Source organism: Colletotrichum orchidophilum (assembly GCF_001831195.1).
Source record: "Colletotrichum orchidophilum strain IMI 309357 chromosome Unknown Scaffold_42.1, whole genome shotgun sequence".
Lineage (NCBI taxonomy): Eukaryota > Fungi > Ascomycota > Sordariomycetes > Glomerellales > Glomerellaceae > Colletotrichum > Colletotrichum orchidophilum.
The window spans coordinates 171,627-190,005 of NW_019172998.1; the positions used below are offsets into that span (position 1 = coordinate 171,627).

Below are 18,379 nucleotides of genomic sequence, written 5' to 3' on the forward strand. Positions count from 1 at the left end.
TTGGGTCAAATTACCCCCGGTCACCTGGTAAACAGAGGGACTCAAAGGTTTCAAACAAGGCAAGAACACGCCTCAGGATGGCAACCAGAAGAGGCGGGTGCTATTGCTGCCTTGGTGTGAATGTTGAGGCGACTGATTGGGCGAGTGCACATGTGGCCTCGGAGGGACATCGGGGGGCTGCCGGCCGTTGAACTCGGCGCTGTCGTTGCAGAGCGGGGCCTGATGGGGCTGTGAGTTAAGGAATAGCCGGCCGGTGTGTGCCGAAAGGCAAGGCCGAGTGAGCACCTTAGCTCGGGGCAGTGGGTGTCGGACAACGGAGGAAATAAGGTCAGGTGGTCCACGGCTGGGAGGGGACAAAGCGCTGGGGACAAGTGAGTGAACCTGAACGGTGAAGAGCGATAACGGGATTGCAAAAGAGGAGCTGAGCTACCTGGCTGCAGAAGAAACAGAGGGCATGGAGTTGGTAGAAAACGGATTGGTACTGCAGCAGCCAAAGGGGAAACTGGAGGGAATTGGACGTTAGTGACTTGCTATGGCAGAGCAACGCCCGCCATCATTGGATGCGCCAGTGTGGTTATGAGGTGTTTGTCGCGTGACTGACCTACCCGCAGTGGCACAGTTGTGGCCTGTTCAGCCCATGAATATTGCAAGGCGATGCTGGAGTTGTTGCCCGGCTCCATCTTATTTCCCACCCTTCCCAGAAATCCCCCCCTCCTGCCCCCCCCTGGAGTTGTCACATTGGCAAAAGAGATGATGCTGTTCATGTAGTATCCCAGCTTTGCAAGATGGGATTGCGGGAAAAGATTCCTTTGCAGGCCATGGCGGGTAACAACGGGTACCGTTGCTTTCTCTCAATTCAGGTCATTACCCAAGGACAGGGTAAAACTAACAAAGGTTCTTGAGAGGCTTGACCATATTCGTACAGCAAGGCCGGTTGGGATCAAGGGAAGATGAGAGAGTGACCTGACTTGTACTTATTCCCCACAGTACGGATAAGCCAAGCTTAATTAACATCAACATCGCTCTGTGCTTCGGGAGGGCCAATGAGATCAGCCTGGCCAGTGCCTCTCAGAATAAGAGCACAGAGTTCGTGGAAATATATATACTCAGGCTTACTTGTCGTCGGGCTACGTTAAGTAATGAATATGATCTCTCCGGGACTGCGATTTTCGCCATGCCTGATTTTGGCGGGTTGGGCAGACGCTGTTTGCTTGCAGACCGCTAATTCCTGGTCCGTCAGGTCGAGGTCGCTTTTGACCAATGCCCCCGCCAGAAAACGAACAAAATTCAGACAGTCAGCGACTGCAAGGTCAAAGTCTGAAAAGAGGAGTTCGGCGGCACAACGTATATTCAGACGTCTCAATTCGTGTGGGTGGGCGAGCAACTTGCCTTAGTTGGGTCTTGGCCGGCATGCTTGTTGCTCCTTTCCCCTGACTCTGGCTGCTGCGGTGTGCTTCACCACTTGGATGTCACACCAATCTCAGCCTTCCGTTGAGGTTGGGTGGCCTGGAGCATTATTCCCCAAGGCGGTTGGGGGATTGCCTTGGACTCTGGGAATATACCGTACGCAGCAACACCATGGGCAAGATTCCAAGCCTATCGGGTTGTCTGGATCTTGGCCAGTAGGACAGCTGCAACCCCGAGGCCGAAGGCAGCCGACGAAAAACTTTTCGTTGTGGCATGTTGACAGCTGCAGGCCTTCGCCGAAATGGACATAACTGTCGCATCGACTTTGAGAATCTTTCCGGGTCGGCGATCCAGAGTTGCATTGCCCCGCCGCAGTGCAGCATATGCAGCGAGCTCAATGAGGTCTAGAAAGGGCCGTGAGGCACTTTCTCGGCTTTCGACCATGTCAGATGTGTGAGGTTCGAATTCTACGGAGTTGCAAGTCATGAGTCAACCTGCTTGGGCTGTGGTCTTGGACCTTCCTAATATTTTGGGTTGGGTTGCAGAGGCTCAGAGCGCATACTGCACGAAGTACGAAGACGCGGAGCATCTCAACTCGTTACCTACCTTACTCGACAGCCTCAAGAACCCGGAATGCGGCCAACACAGAAGCCGGATCCGGCAGACTTTAAGGCCGGCATCCGAGCTGACTGCAGTTCCGACCCTCCAGCGAAGTTCGCACGCCGATCTCTGCCTGCCTTCGAGATGTCGCAAGTAAGACATGGGTGAGAGCAATGGCACCTTGGGACAATGGTCCCATGCCGTCAGATCATGAACATTTCGGTCGGGACAAAATTTCCGGTACTTGCAGCCGCCGTCCCAAGAAATTATATGCAGTGTCATTGACTCAATTCAGACTTGCAAGCGTGCCCTTCGAATTCGAAAGGAGCGTGGGGAGCGAAGTTGAAGGCAGGTCGATGCGGATATTTCATCAGCAATGAGGGGACGAAGAAGAAACTTGACAGGATTTCGTCGTGTCAGGCCGCGTCGGTTGTCGAACAGTCCCGTCCGCTGCGATAGACCTTCTTCGTCATGACTTACCAGAGGAGACGGACGGATTTTCCAAGCGAGACTGCCGGTGTTTCTTTGCCTCGGGGCAAGGTACGAACAGCGCCCGTAGGTTTGTCATCATTGCACAGAAATCCGCCAGCGAAAGTGGCAGAACATGTCGCTGCTGGCCATCGATTGGCGGCAGTTTTTGAGGATCTGTGACAGGTCAGTTCGGCACAGGAAGAGACGACGATCCAAGTATACACACCTGGAAACAAGAGGGAATTCTCAGTTCTTGTACCTGCTCCAGAAGGAAGTACTCGAGTCGGTTGCAAGGATTCTTGCGGTCGCTTGCTTGGCTCGCGCAGCTGCCGCAGGTATAGGCCAGGTACAGAAGTTCGGCATCGAACACCTGCCACCACCTGCGGCTACTTTGACGGTACTTGATGGCTTAGTCAACGATTAGCTCGTGGGGCTAATATGCCGTAGGGGAACATGCCAGTGCTGCTGCGACTTGGAACCGGGAGGCTCAGGTATTCGATGACCTACGTGCCTACCTACTGTAAATACCCAAGGTAGGTAGCTGCGCAGACAGAGATTTACATGTAACGATACCTACACTATCCGTACCTTGGATTAAAGAATACAAAATAAACCTTGCATCTGGCTGACAGAAACACGCCGTCGGGTAAGGTGAGCTAAGCGTAGAAGTTCCCGCAGCCTTCCACGAGCTTCCGTCCGCCATCTCTTCCGTGGCCACTGCTTTCCCCCCCCCTTCTAATAGGTAATCGCGCCTTGGCAGCACCTAGGTTTGCTTCACAGTGTTTGTATACATGTTTTGGCCCCAATCTACCTTACGTAGTGCGTTCCCCGTCCTTGCCTGTCCCCGTCGACCCCGTCCCAAGCCACTGCAAACGGGGGGGAGGGGAAACGTAGGTCTCGTCACTGCACCCACCTTCCTTACGAAACACTCAAAAAGGTACCCCAAGTACCTAGCCGAGCTCTCTACCTTGCCTTTACCTTCCCCTACCTCCCCCGGCTCCCTTCCAATTACCTACCTCAAAATCCGACCTTTGGGAACAAGTGTCTCTCAACGCATCAGATTCCACCAGTCCAATCATTCAGCACCGCCAGAAGATACCGCTATACCGTCGAAACTTTCCTCGGAGCTCAACTCCATCCAATCGCCCGTCCACCAGCTGTTTACTTTCCGGATGAGACGTCACTGTTGTGTTGCCTGAATTTTGGCCCCTCCAACACCCCTCCTCCGCAGCTCCGTGCTGAGGGTAACTTCAACCTCGCTTTCGCAACAGTGAAACCTGACGACTATCTTGGACCTGATCTGGTCTCTTTCCTTGTTCTCACCGCCAGACCATTCCGTTCAGCACCCGGTCAATCCAGCGGGCGACAGCTCCCGTGCACCAGAGACAAAAACCCATCATGTAAGCCTTCCTCCTTTGCCGGGACTTGACATGTTCGCCGCTGATTATTCTCCTCTCCAACAGGCGCATTACGCTGAGCATAACGAACCCCGAGGTCGAGGACCAGGATCTTCTCACCCTCGAGATCTTCCCTGACATGCCCATGTCCACACTCCGAGAAGCCATCCAAGCCGAAACCTCCATCGCACCCACTTCTCAGCACCTCTACCACAATGGTCGCTTGATCCAAGATGATACTCAGACGATGGAGCAGCTGCATATTGCTGACGGCGAGATGTTGGCGCTACACGTGAGGGACATGCAAGGAAGCACTGGCTTGCCGGACCAGGGCAGAAGGGCGCCACAGCAGCGCCGGCGACCGGGAGGACAAGACCCAGAGCTCATTCGCCTCCAGATCCTAGGCGATCCAAACCTACGTGCCGAAGCCACCCGTCAGCAGCCTCAGCTCGCCGCCGTGCTGGACGATCCCCAGAGATTCGCCCAACTTTTCAACCAGAGCTACGACCGTGAGCAGCGGGACCGCGAGGAGCGGCAAAGGCAGATTGCGCGCCTGAACGAGGATCCGTTCGATGTAGAAGCTCAGCAAAAGATTGAAGAGATGATCCGTCAAGAGAGAGTCATGGAAAACCTCCAAAATGCCATGGAGCATAACCCTGAAGGTATGGCAAACAACGCAAGGCGTCATGAGTGCAGACCTAGAGACTGATTTCGCACAGTATTCGGACGAGTGCACATGCTATATGTCGACGTCGAAGTCAACGGCCACAGAGTAAAGGCATTAGTCGATTCTGGAGCACAGGCCACCATCATGTCCCCTTCATGTGCTGAAGCCTGCGGTATCATGAGGCTCGTCGACAAACGGTTTGCGGGCGTGGCTCGCGGAGTGGGTACTGCCAACATCATCGGACGTGTGCACTCTGCCCAGATTAAGGTCGGCACGATGTTCCTACCTTGCAGTTTCACCGTCATGGAGGGCAAGCAGGTCGAGCTTCTCCTTGGTCTCGACATGCTCAAACGCTACCAGGCCAGCATTGACTTGGCCAAGGACAAGCTGATCATTCAGGGCGAGGAGGTGTCATTTTTGGGCGAAGCAGAGATTCCTAAGGAGAGCGAAGAGGCTCTCGAGGAAGAGCCCAGACTGCCGGGGCCAGCGGGGACGACCATCGGCCAGCGTTCTGGTGTTGTAAGCGGTCCGGAAGCCGCTGCCGCTGCCGCGCCGGCGCAGCAAACCCTTCCGCAGGGTCGGCCAGCACCTCAGCAGCAGCCTCCTGCAGATCCAACTTTCCCGGAAGAGCATATCAACCAGCTCATGGCTTTGGGTTTCCCACGTGAAGCCGCGATTAATGCTTTGCAAGCCACAGGCGGCAATGTAGAGTTCGCTGCCGGACTCTTATTTGGGGCATAGACTGGATTAGGGGCGTATCGGTGATTCTTTGGCTGAAACAGGTCTGCATATTATGAATGCACGGATATGGGACATTTCAAGACGGAGAAGGGGGATGACTCGGAGTCGTGCATCATGCATGCGCAGCTCGACATGATTTGCGTTGAAAGCGTTTGATAGACAGACTCGGCACTTTGAAATTCAAGTAATGCCACCTGAGCCTTCGAGACCTTCGCTACGCGATATCTATTGTGCCTGTATAAACCCTGAGATTCGACGGCATTCGCTGGGGTCTTGCACCAAGTTGGGACGGCGGTAGTGCTACACCCAGTCCCATTCCGACGTATCGAGCCACAGTTGAGAATTATTTCAATCTTTCAATAACAGTGACATTAGCCCTAAATAAAAACAACTTTTATTTACCAAACCCTCAGTAGAACACATACAACCAGCCAGTCTACCGCAACTTATACACACAGGGCTTCAGGATACCCGTCTCATCAACCTTGTCCTCTTCAGTCTCCCACACGAACCTCTTCTGCTTCTTCTCCTTCTCCACGTAGCCAGCCGCCTTGGCCGCGGCAAGACCCTTGCCCTTGGTGGGCACCGCGCCCTTGATAAAGTGCATCTTGACAAACATCTTATTCGACAGGTCCACGGCACCCTTGTTGCCCTCGCCCTGGCCCGCCAAGACGAAGCCGCGCTTCCTCAGCGCCTCGACAAAAGCCGAGACGTCCGTCTCGCCGCGCCTGTCCTCGTGGCCGTCGACCTCGACGGCGAGAGCCGTGCGATCCGCCTCCGTCTCCTCAGGCTCCTTTGTTTTTTTCCCGGCGACGGCGGCGGCGGCCTTTTTTCGGTTTCCGACGCTGTGGGAGACGACGGCGTTTTTGCGGTGCACGGGGCCGAAGCGAGACTTGATCTCGGCGACCCAAAGCTCGCCCTTCCAGTGGAGGATGCGGTAGGCTTCCTCTATGAAGTCGAGCCAGTTTGTGCCCATGAGGGCCAAGCAGAAGATGGCGACGTCAACAGAGTCGTTTTCGAGGGGCAGGTTGGCGATGTCGGCCTTTGTGACGTGCTTGGCGGGGGAGTGCAGGTCGTAGCTCGTGATCTGGAGCTTGAGCTTCTTGGACTCGGGGTCGAGGGTCGAGGCGAGACGGGCGTCGCCGCAGCCCAGGTCGGCGATGTAGCACGTGCCGTCGGTACGGGGCAAGGGTTGAGGGCCGTTGGGTGCGGGTTGCGCTCCCGGGCGGCCTCGGGCGTTGGGGAAGCGGGCTTTGGCGCGGAGCTTGATGTCGCGGATGTAGCCGTCGACGGGGTTCTCGGGCCAGACCTCGACCTGGCGGCGGAAGCCCTCGTGGTACTCGGAGAACATCTCGGGAGAATCCTCGAAGAGCTGGTAGGCCTGGGCCGAGGGGCGGGTGTAGAGCGTCTCGTTGAGGTGGCGGAAGCGCGCCGAGACGAGCTTCTGGCGCATGGAGCGCTGGAGCGGGGTGAGCTTGGCGGCGGCGGGCGGGACGGGGGGCACGGAGGCGGCGATGGCGGCGGCGGCATCCTTGTCCTTCTTCTTCTTCTTCTTCTTCTCCCCGTCCTTGTCTGCCGGGGCCTTTTGCGTTTGCTGCGCCTTGGACGGCGTCTCTGCTGGTGTCGGCTCACCTTCGTTGGACTTTTCCTTCCTCTGCTTCTTTTCCTTCTTGTCGGATTTGGGAGTCTGCTGGGTCGTGTCATGCTCATTCTTCTTTTCCTTCTTTTCCTTCTTCTGCTTCTTGCTCGGCTTGGGCGTCTCAGCCTCATCGGCATCATCAGCATCATCGTGGTCAGCCTCGCCGCCGTCGCTCCTCCTGCGCTTGTCTCCGGCAGCCTCGCCGTCCTCCCTCTTCTCTCCAAAAACGCGAGGGTTCACCAAGACAGAGTTTGCGCCCGAGCTGGGCGCCTTTTTTTCCTTCTTCTCCTGTTTGTTGGCCCTCTTGCGCTTCTTGCTCTCGTTCTTGGGGGCGCTGGCCTTCTTCACCTGGGTCTCAGTTTTGAGACCCTCGGCCGCTACGGACCATCCTGGGACAGCGAACATATTTCGGGCGACAAAGATTGACGCTCTAGATGCCCCAATTGTGTGACGTTATCGTGGTACCTGTGGAAAAAAAAAAAAAGATGTGGTGAAGAACAGGTTGTAGGCTTGTAGCTCATGCGCATCTCACGCTCACTCTCATGGCTCATCGACGTTGGAATTTTTTTTTCTTCCTTCCTTTCCCCAGAGGTCGCTTATCGCACCCCTGCGTTTTGATCGACACAAGGATGGGGCGAGATAGAGGTGTGGACCGTGCACCCCGCCTCTGTTCCTCTGCTTCCTCTGCCACCACTGCCACCGTTGCATCCCGCCCCGACTTCCTGTCTCCTCCCACCAACTCACCCTGTACACTTTCTATCCAGATTTCCAAAAGCTTTACTTCGAATTGCTTCTTAATACCGAACGATCTTGAAGAGAATTAAGTCTTGATTTATGAATAATGGCCTGCTTCATCCCTACTCAGTACCCAGGCACAAAGTGCTTCACGGGAGCCGCCGGTTAACAACCTTGCTCTAGCTGGTTCAACATGTTGGTAAGGCTGCAACGGTCTCTTCAATAGCGTTAACTCCGGATTGCGACAGTATGGCTCACTTTCTTCCTTTCTTTCTGAATGACCCGCAAACGCGGCATTTTTCATAACCCGGCATTCCGTCTTGTCAACCCGAGTGAACTACGAATACAGCCAGTCGATTACGGAGCACGCTATTGGCGAGCTAGGCCCGTGATGACCTCGACCTCAGCCAAACACACCGCAACCCCACCCCGGCCGGGAAATGCTTTTACAATTCGCAGTTGGGCGTGTGGATGATGGCCTGACTTGCGGACATCAGAGCTCAAATCGATCTCCGGGTCCACGAATCAGCCTTCCAGTCCAGGCCAATATAGGGTGGGAAACTCATCAGACTTGTTCGTTTGGGCAGCGCTGCCGGGGCCATACTGATTAGTAAACAAGCCGCATACCGCTATGGCTGCACCAAGCTCGAATGCTGCACTGATTGGAATAGTGAAAAGCAAGCATTTCGGACCCGCGATGTGCACGAGTGTCTGTCTGCTGCACGTAGCCTTCGTCGACGTCAACAAGAAACGTTTTACGAGTCGTCACAGAAGGGCGCTGCGAGATGGCCCAATCAATTCAGATAGCTTCTTCCACTTCTTTCTGGATCCGGCGGCATGCAACTCAAAAAACGAAAACAATTTACCCAGAGGTATGAGGCCATATAGATGACCTAGTAGGGTGCCTGTTGGCGCCGATTTCCGACCCCTCCGAGTCGATGAATCTGGTCCAAGCAGCCAGTCGTTCTTTGCAAGTCCGTCTAGGTGAAACCGGGTGTGCATTGTGGTTCTCGATAAGCAATCCAGAGGTCAGCAACCCGCATCAAGGTTCCCCGACTTCTTTTACTTTTTTATTCCTGGTGTCGCTACCGCTAGATGTAACCCCAAAAGGCATGGCGTTCGTCGTCCCCGGATACGACCTACTCACGTTGCTTTCAAAACCTAGTCCAGTCAGTCTGATAATCATAACCATTCAAAGACATCTACGCGGGACATAGGTATGCTTCTCCAAAGCCGGATTCTCCTCGTCTGTCGAGTGGCTAGACTTGTAGGTGCGGGTTTGCCACCTGCCAGAATTTCTATGGAATCCCCGCCATCAGAGCTATTTTGTCCCACGGAGGAGGGCTGCGAGCGAGCCTTAGAACCTGACTAGCAAACGGTCAATTAGCTAGTCTGTTCGGCATAGGTCGGTTCAACAGAGAAGCCCCGATCTTTGGCCCGAAAACATGGGTACGGCGCATGACCCGGTTCCACGGAAGTTCCACGGTTGGCTTTGCTGGACGCTTTGCTACATTCGGGGCGAAAGAGAGGACGATGAGGTGGGGGGAAACGGTGCGGCAGGTCAAATGACAATCTGCTCGAGAGCAGAGACTCGTCTTCCCAATCACTCTCCTTCTTAGAGCTCTGGTGGGGATGTCGGAGAGTTTCCATTACGAACAACGAGCTTTGAGAGAAACCTCAGAATGATACCGCCAGCTTCCCGCAAACTTGATTGCGACACAGGTCCCACTTTGACCTATCGAGGCGCAATACGGAATGTCTATTTGGGTGGTTGTCTTGCGCCAACGCGAGGGGCGTCCAACGAAGTACCGATCAGAAACTCATATTCAACCCACGAATCACACACTTGAAGAGGATCCAATTCAGGCACGCGCTTAGAACAGCTTAGAACACCCGAAAGCTGTAGCCCTTCCGGCTGGTGCCATGCAGACCTTGAGCCGGACTCCGCGGCTGCGAGAAGGCAGATTGCATATCTGACCTGCAGCAGCCGTCGTCGTGGGCTTCCGCCGAGATCAGACACAGTAAACAAACATATGGGGGGGTTTGCCCAGGTGCGGTGTGTTCACCGGGAGGTACAAGACGATCGAAGATATAGGGAGCTGGATGTGACCAGTTCGTTCAGGAGAGCACGGGCGAAGGTGGCTCACGGTGATCAGCACGCCTCCTTTTGTTCGACAATGCGCGACGTTTGTGTCGCACCGTATGCCAGTCAACTATGCTGCGACCAGTGATCGGTCACACCATCCAGCAGGTCGGAAATGCGATGATTGGCCCCCGACTTGGGACCTTGGATGTATGGAAAAGCATCCTCAGACGGGGGAATGTTGCCGGGATCCTTCAGCAGCATATCATTTCCGGTGTCTTCTATTGTTCTCCCGTCCAGTGCGTCCCGGCGAAATGCTCGCACTCAGCAGATATGAACCCTGACGTTGCTTGGATGATGAGTCTGGCAGGGAACATGACATACGCCCGAGCGCTGGCTCCATCCTCCTGCCACGCGTGTCGTCGTTCACAACGCTTGCGCGCGGCGTTATGGATTATCAGACCATGCCCCTCCATTGACAGGAAGTGGAAAAAAAAAGAGACGGCTTCTATGCAAACCCTGGTCTCGCAAAAAACCAAGGGAAAAACCCCTTAGTTTCCCGCTCGGCACATGGCAATTCGGCTCAAAGCTAGTGGACCCATCCCGCCTAGACTTGAAAGCCACCTGGCGCGTTGCCTTCGGCAATGACCGAAGACTTGTCAAGATGCCAAGACAATGATGGATATCAACAACGCTGGCCCAGGAGGGCCCAGGAGGGCCAGGACTGACCAAGGGCTACATTCAGACGTACGGACGGACAGCTCGAGATTTGCAACGGTGGCGGGCGACCATCAAGACCGATCCCGAGCCGGAGACCTTGCTTCTCAACCAACTCCGCATGCCCTGTCGACCGTTTTTTCTCCCCATCAGATCACAGCTTGGTCATTGCTTACCTTTAGGGCGGAGGATTGGTGAGGGGCAGGCTGGGCAACCCTGCCAGGAAATGAGTCCAGACCACTTAAACCTCGGACGAAAATCAGATTCGGCATCTACATCTCTCGCCCCCCATGTCCTCTGCGACTCAGGCGGGCTGTCTTATTCGGACGGCATGTCACGTTCACACCTAGTCACGCAGCCCAATGGTTCATACATTGTACTCCCTACCGAGATACGGAATGCCCTGGGCCGCGCCTTGACGACCTCGGCCTGGAACCCGGGAATGCGAGGACAAAGTTTGTTGGATGAGGCCGTTGGGTTTTTCAGCTTGGCGGCTCCCCTATTCAAGCTCCCAATCTCCGTGCGCAAATAAATCTGTACAGGTGACAGATTAGCTCATCGGAACGGTTGTCACCACGGGAAAAAGAAAACTATGCGAGACTCCATTTCCCGAATGCCTCCCGGAGCATCGCGCAGGTCTTGGCCTGCCGAGTTTCCTCTACTGTTCTCTCTCTTTCTCTCTGAGCTTCTAGGGCCAAGGATGTTCATGGAGTCCTGGACTACGGATACCGGTACCTACTATGTGGGCTGACTGCCTGAGCGACGGAGGCACGTAACAGGCTGGCCTTACCTTAATTAGTGCCGCGCGCTATATCCACCGATGGGCTGTCATTCGGGGCATGACAGACAGACCCCTGGGCCCTGGAAGAGAACAGAGGTGGCCGTATCCGTACGTCGCCGTCGCCGCTGCCGCCGTCGGCCCCTCTTCTAGTGGCAGCCGAGGAGGACCCTAAACGGCTTAACCCTGGGCGGCCCAGCAGCAGCGCAGCATCCTAGCGCGGAACCTTGGCCAGATTCATGACGGAGCTCGAAGCTACGGATCCCTTACACCAATACCACATTGCGCCCCTGATGTGGCAGTTTGATACCCCCTCAGGCGCCGCGGTCAGAATGGAAATGGAAAGAAGCAAGCATTGCTTTCCCCCGGCTGGTTGGCCTGCCCGAGGACAAGGGATCTGTCCGAGGTACAGAGTACAGAGTATTCGTACAGCGAGTCTATGCGGGCTGTTTACCTCGCAGGTTATTGTGTCTCAGCACATGGGAGATGGCGGTAACCAAAGAGCAAGCCCGGCCAGCGGGAAGAGGTGTGCGTGCGGTGCGGTGCGGTGCGGTGCGGCGCTGCGCTGCGCTGTGTTATGCTGTGCGGCGTCCGCAAGCCACCGTAATGTTTCCTCCCTTCCCGTCGTCTTGCCGCACCACCAACATGATCCACGAATAACTCAAGGGTGCCCCCGTCTCCTTCATTGCTGTGGCTGGCTTTAGGCTGCGCCTTTCTTCTCTTGTGCCCCCCCATGCCCCTCGAATAATACACTACATCCAAGTCCCGGCAGCATTCCCATACAAACTGTTGGTGTGTTTTTCTGTTTCTCTCTCGTCACAATAGCAGTAGCAGAGACATTGGCGGGTTCCATGGCTCCTGTCCCGCGCGTGCCTACTAGAGAGGCACAGAATGTGTGTGTGTGAGAGAGAGAAAGAGAGAGAGAGAGAGCGAGGCAGCACAGGAGACACACGATAGAGACAGACGCACACACTCTTATCTTGTTCTCCATTTGCCCTAGCGGTCTAGCTATGTGCCTCCTCACTCGATGCACCTAAGTACTTCACCAGTCACCACAAGAAGTTACACTACTTCCTAGGTGCCGGCTTCCATCCTGTCTCCTTCGCCTCCTCCTCTTCCTCCTCCGTCCTTTTACCAACCCCAGTTATCCCGGCCACCTCTTAGTCTACTTGCTGCTTGGCGGCTCCCCCGTTGTTTGTGGCCCATCTATGTACTCTCCCCACGCTGGCCTACTTTAGCCTCGAATCAGATACCCTAACTCGAGGCACAGAACATTGCCTTGGAACCTTTACCTTTTTCCTAGTCTGTCCTTCCTTGTCTAGGGCGGACAAGTGCCTCTCTACTGATCCTCGTTCCTCGTGTCGTGTGAGTGAGAGAGGCATCCTCCTCTCCCAACTGCTGCAGACATCCCTACCCTTCATCCCCCCCCGTCCTACCCCACGAGTACATGCATCTTGTCTAACCCATGACAACCCATTCGTCGAAGACAAAGTAGCACCGGCCTGTTTCACTTCCTTCCACCATCTATGGCTGCTTAAAACTCATCTACATCCTTGGGCCCCATACCTGCGTCCTTTTGATTCTCTCCTTCGATCCGGGTGCCGCGCACAAGAACGGTAATTATCCATAGTGTCTCGTTGCGCTACCGCTAGACGATTCAACACGCAGACACGTAGTGACCCGGAAGAGGAGTCCTTCACGTCTTCCACAGCAGTCATTCCTCGGAACTCTTGTAAACTTCTTATTAGCTTCACGATACCTGCGTTAGACTACGAACCTGAAAGAGAAGCCCTCCACCTACGGAAACGAAACACTCGCTACAAAACTGCGCCCAAGAGCTACAAACCACTAGTAGACAATGCGGCCTGTCGTCGTCAACAGACTCACGGATTAAGAGCCGCGTCGCATCTTCTGATCTCACTCGCAGCGAACTAGCATCTACCAGGATGGAATCCGCCGACGTGGCACTCGAAGACGACAAGTCACCGTCCAAGACCTCGGAGAACAACAATAACGACGACGACAATGAGAATGAAGACCCGAACCGCAGCAAGAAAGCGAATGTGAGGAAAAGGACGAAAACCGGCTGTCTCAGTATGTTCCATGTGTTCAACCCCAACTTTGACCTTGGCTTCCTCCCCTCTCCTTTGCTACTGCCCCCCATGTTCACACCCAGTCTTGATGTCTGACTTGACTCCAAAGCATGTCGAAAACGCCGCATCAAGTGCGATGAAGGCCGGCCTATCTGTAACAACTGTATCAAGTCCAAGAGGCATTGCGAGGGGTACAATCAACGTGTCATTTTCAAAGATCCCATCGCCGCGTTCAATATCAATGGCGGCTACGGTCCTATCGTGTATCCTCCCGAGGCGCCAAATCAGTCATTCAACCAACTGCCCAACCCGCCGCCAAAATCCGTCAACGGACCTCCTTTGGCACCGATTGCGCCTAAGCCGCCGCAGCATCTCGACTTGCAGGGCCAAACAATGTTTCCTTATGGCCAAGGCTTCCCCGGTCATCATCAACCTCAGGCCCCTCCTCCTGGTGCCTTCGACTTCAACCAGTTCTCGTATGGCGAGCAACACATGCACTCAAGTTCTTCCATCATCTCACCAGCCAGTCAATTCCAGCCGCATTTTGGTAATCAGCGGAGCAGCTTGGTCAGTCCCAATACAGATAGTGGCGCGTTTGTCCACAGTCCGACAGAACCATGGAGAGGGCAGCCGACGGCAGTTCATGCGCTGGTGGAAGAGATGGATGTGTTCCCCAGCGTTAATACCGCTCCTCGGGTGGGTCACCCTTTGGAGGACGCAGAGCTTCAGTACCCGTGCTCGGACGACGATGCCTCCATGCCCGACTCCGAGGACGCATTCGAAGATCTCATGGGCGAGGAGAGCGCGTACGGCCAACTGGTGCAGAGCCGGAACGACGGCCCTTGGGATGGATTCGGAACCAAAATGAGGTCCTTCTCGGCCTTTGCCGATGAGACCATTCTCACATCGTACATACCCACACCCAACAATTCGCCACTCAACGACGAGCGAACCGCGACTTTGTTCTGGCATTTCATCAACGTCACAGGGCCAAGCATGTCCCTCTACGAGAGGCATCCTTTTGACCACTCAAAGTTGACAAACAATTTCTCTGTGCCCAAAGCAGGGCACAATATCTGGACCTGTAAGACGATGAAATTCTGCAATTTCCCCCCCCCCTCCCAATTTGGCTAACTCTTGATCAGACACGTTTCCTATTATATCCTTCACACACCCTGCCCTCCTCCAGGCAATGCTTGCGTTGGGTGCGTTGCAAATCGCCAAGCTGCAGCAAATACCGCCGACGGCGGCCATGAAGCATTATCACCTCGCCATCCGCAGGATTGCAAAGAATCTGCGGAGTCCCAAGAGGAGAACGTCGCCGGCGACACTAGCCGCCTCCCTCTTGCTCGGGTACTTTGAGGTCTGGAACTCGGATCACACCAAGTGGTGTAACCATCTCTTTGGGTCCAGACTCCTGATCAGGGAGATCCCGTTTCGGCAAATGACAAAGAGCATTCTGCCGCTGAAAAGGGTCAGAAGGGCACTGTTCCAGGAGAGCCAGAACCAGCCCATGGACCCGTTTTACATGGGCCACGACAACACACACATGATGAGCCACGATCTTGACGATCTCGACCTCGGCTTCCTCAGCAAGCTGACCAACCAGCACGTCTCGTACGAGGACGACGAGCCGTCTCCGCACTACTACACAGACCGTGATATCGAGCACTACGAACATCTCAGAGATCTGTACTGGTGGTATTGCAAAATGGATGTGTACCAGAGCATATTGGGCGGAGGGAAACCTTTGTAAGTTGGCATTTGGACAATCATGCAGTCAAGACTGTATTGTTCGCTGACGAGGGGAAAAAAACAGTATGGACTACCAGCACTGGACGCAATGTCCGCCACGAGCCCCAATGGGCCGACTTGAAGCCATGTAAGCCCGCCAGTCCGTGTCGTCGCGTCTAAGGCACGATTTGGCTAACCAACAGTAGATACGGGACGTACGACCACCTCATGCTGTTGCTCGGGCGCCTGTGCAGCTTCGCATCCAAGGATCTCCCGAGAAAACGGAAATCTTTCAAGGGCTTCGGACCCCCAGGTGGACCTCCCGGCGGACCACCCAGCGGACGGCCTGGAGGGCCACCGCAAGGAGGACCGCCAGGTGCGGGTGGGCCACCGAGAGGCGGCCAGGGTTGGCCCCGGCCAGGAATGGCAACGGGCATGTCCGGAGGCGGGCCGCCCAGTGGGATGATGGGGGGGATGCCAGGTGGACCTCCCGGGGCTCCTCCGATGGGAATGCCGCCGCCAAACATGATGGGAGGTCCGCCGAGCGGGGGCCCACCGCCAGGAATGGGACCACCACCGGGAATGGGACCACCACCGGGAATGGGACCACCGCCGGGAATGGGCGCCGGCGGTCCCGGCGGCTCGCCGCCCATGTTCCCGGGCATGCTCCCCAACCTCGGAAAGGTGACGCTGCCGATGGGCTTCAGTCCCCCGCGCGACGACTCCCCGCCGCCGCCAGACCACCCAGAGGACCTCGACTCGGACGCGGCCGCGGACGCCGCCCTGCGCGAGTGGACCTCCCTCCGCGAGGCCTTTGAGATGCTCCGATCCCGCTTCGGCCCGGAATTCCAGCCCCTGGGCGCCGAGTACGCCGACCGGCGGGACTCGCCGTTTGGTCCGACGCTGCAGTACCGCACCTTCTCGGTGGCGGGCATCTGGATGAACTACTACATGGGGCTCATCCACCTCTACCGCGCGCACCCCAAGATGCCGCCCGCGGCCATGATCGCCGCCGGCATCCAGGCGCAGCACACGGCCAAGTTTGCCATGGAGATTGGGCGGATCGCCGCGGGCCTGACGGACGATTGTAGTAACGTTCTCGAAATTAGTACCCTCGTCGGCGCGGCGCTGGTTGAGAGTTCTTTCTGTTTGTTCGTCGGCGCTATCCAGGTGAGAAGATCCCCCCCCCCCTCCTCCCCTTTTCTTCTTTTCTTCTTTTCTCTTTCCAAGAGACTCTCTCCCGAGGTTTCTACTGCCATGATAAATAACTAAATGAGCCCCCCTGGCCTGCTAACACCACTCGCCGCAGTACCAATCCGACGCCCAGCGCTACTGGATCGTCAGGCGGATGCACGACATTGCCCGCCTCACGGGCTGGCAGTCGGCGCGGCAAATCGCCGAGGGCTGCGAGTCCGGTTGGAAAAAGGCCGCGGCCATGGGCCGGGGCCCACCCTACGCGCGCGACCCGAGCCTGCAGACCGTGGTGCCGCCGTCCGTGTGGTCGAACCCAAGGCGGATCAGCGCCCGGCTCGAGCAGCTCGAAAGCGACGACACGGTGCTCGTCGTCGCCAAGTCGGAGAGGGCTTTTTACGCGCTCGGTCTGATTAGTGTGGAGGAGGAGATGGAGAGGCTGGTGATTAAGGATGAGGGGTGAGTGAGGGACTGAATCCCGGCGGCGAAATAGTTCTTGAGCGTGGGAGTGTGAGGGAGTGTGCGTTGGTGCGTTTGGACGCTCGAGTGAGACGCCATCTTGGGGAGAGGCTATAGTCCTACTTTTGTGTAAATACAATATAACCCTTCATAACGTCACACCATGAATGAGATTTAGAGAACGAAGCCATCATCATGTAGAGTACATTAATGATACACTTCGGGATGGATAAGTCGTTTACATCTAGACGTCAGGTTCCAAGTTTCGTAATCGGGTGGTTTCTGGTCTCTCGCTCTCTTTTTCGCTCTCTCTCTCTTTCTGACGCTTCTTCTGTTCTCTCCGACTCTGAGTTTATTCGTTTCCCTCTCTCCCGAGCCCCTGAGACCGAAAAATCGTACCCTAGATCCTGTTCCAAACACCGCGGATTCCCCCCTAGTTCGCAGGGAGTCTCTCCACCACTGCGGCCATCTCCTCGTCCGTGTATATTCTGAAGCCCTTTTCCTTCGTTACGCTTGCGAGCTGGACATTTTTCGAGTCGAGCTTCTCCTCCATGACCTGCTTGAGCGTCTTGAGCACCAGTGTCTCGGCATCCGTAATTGACAGGGACTGCAAACGTGTTAGGACTGCGTCGCTTCGGGCTCCATCTACTCTCATAGGACTACTATGTTGGTGCCCATAGTAGACTCACCTTGTGGTACTCGTTCTGCAACTCAGCCTGCGCACCCTCGGAGCCGGAGCCGATAGCCTTGGCATCATAGCGGTAAAATGTGCCGCTCGGCTCGGCGTGGAAGAGCTGGGGGCCGTCCTCGTCGTAGCCGGCGATCAGGAGGGCAACACCAAAGGGCCGGGACATGATGGTCTCCTCGCCCTCGGCGCCCTCGCCAAAGCGGAGGGCGAGGTCGCAGATGGCCTGGGTGCACGATTCGACGCGGAGGGGCTCATTGTAGTTGAAGGAGTGGGACTGGGACTCGACGCGGGCGTGCTCGACCATGGAGCGGGCGTCGGCCTGGAGGCCGGACATGGCGCAACCGATGTGACGGTCAATCTCGACAATCTTCTCGACGGACGAGGTCTCGAGCAGGGTCGAGGTGACGCGCTTCTCGACGCCGAGGACGACGCCCTCCGAGGTGGCGACGCCGATGGCCGTGGAGCCGAGCTTAATGGCCTCGAGGGAGTATTCGACTTGGAAGAGGCGACCTTCCGGGGAGAAGGTGTTGATTCCTCGGTCTGTGTTTGGGTTTTCTTGTTAGACGAAAGAACTTTCTGCGTGTAGGAGGTCGACGTGGGAAGCTGGCTTGCTAGCTGGGTGCTTTACCGTATTCAGATCTTGCCATAAACATCTTGGCGGTGTTGTATGTGTGTAGTTCCTAGAGAAGAAAAAGGGAAGGTATGCGGATATTCAGCAGAGTCAATGGCTAGGACGTTGTCGCGTGAGGTTGTCGTGGTTCGGGGATTGCGGGATGGTAGGGGTTCGACTGAGGTGTGGATGGAGGGGGAGCTTGGAGGAAGGTCCAGGTAACAAACGGTGACGGTGGAAGGCTGAGAGGCCGGCGTGGTTAGGCAAGCACCTAGCCTACGCAGCCGCACCTCACCTCAAGCTTCCAGGTTACCTTTGGGGTGGTGGCCCAGCAGCAACTGGACCCGGCAGCGACCAGGCCCCAAGCGC

General features: G+C 55.9%; 4 protein-coding genes across 4 annotated transcripts; 2 read left to right on the forward strand and 2 right to left on the reverse strand.

Annotated features, from left to right (window-relative positions):
- Positions 1-2,611: 2,611 nt before the first annotated feature.
- On the forward strand, positions 2,612-5,283 carry CORC01_05902 (aspartyl protease; the record flags this gene model as incomplete). Its single annotated transcript, XM_022617544.1, has 5 exons — positions 2,612-2,661; positions 3,111-3,129; positions 3,808-3,878; positions 3,942-4,537; positions 4,595-5,283. The coding sequence occupies 5 exons, from the start codon at positions 2,612-2,614 to the stop codon at positions 5,281-5,283; spliced, it is 1,425 nt and encodes a 474-aa protein (XP_022475962.1).
- A 436-nt stretch (positions 5,284-5,719) lies between these two features.
- Positions 5,720-7,327, reverse strand: CORC01_05903 (methyltransferase domain-containing protein; the record flags this gene model as incomplete). The annotated part of the gene is made up of 1 exon (XM_022617545.1): positions 5,720-7,327. The coding sequence occupies one exon, from the start codon at positions 7,325-7,327 to the stop codon at positions 5,720-5,722; it is 1,608 nt and encodes a 535-aa protein (XP_022475963.1).
- A 5,854-nt stretch (positions 7,328-13,181) lies between these two features.
- On the forward strand, positions 13,182-16,716 carry CORC01_05904 (uncharacterized protein; the record flags this gene model as incomplete). Its single annotated transcript, XM_022617546.1, has 6 exons — positions 13,182-13,329; positions 13,438-14,412; positions 14,474-15,080; positions 15,148-15,210; positions 15,269-16,232; positions 16,372-16,716. The coding sequence occupies 6 exons, from the start codon at positions 13,182-13,184 to the stop codon at positions 16,714-16,716; spliced, it is 3,102 nt and encodes a 1,033-aa protein (XP_022475964.1).
- A 429-nt stretch (positions 16,717-17,145) lies between these two features.
- CORC01_05905 (proteasome A-type and B-type) lies at positions 17,146-18,053 on the reverse strand (the record flags this gene model as incomplete). Its single annotated transcript, XM_022617547.1, has 3 exons — positions 17,146-17,319; positions 17,402-17,940; positions 18,029-18,053. 3 exons carry the CDS (start codon positions 18,051-18,053, stop codon positions 17,146-17,148), a joined length of 738 nt encoding a protein of 245 aa, XP_022475965.1.
- Between the last annotated feature and the right edge of the window lie 326 nt (positions 18,054-18,379).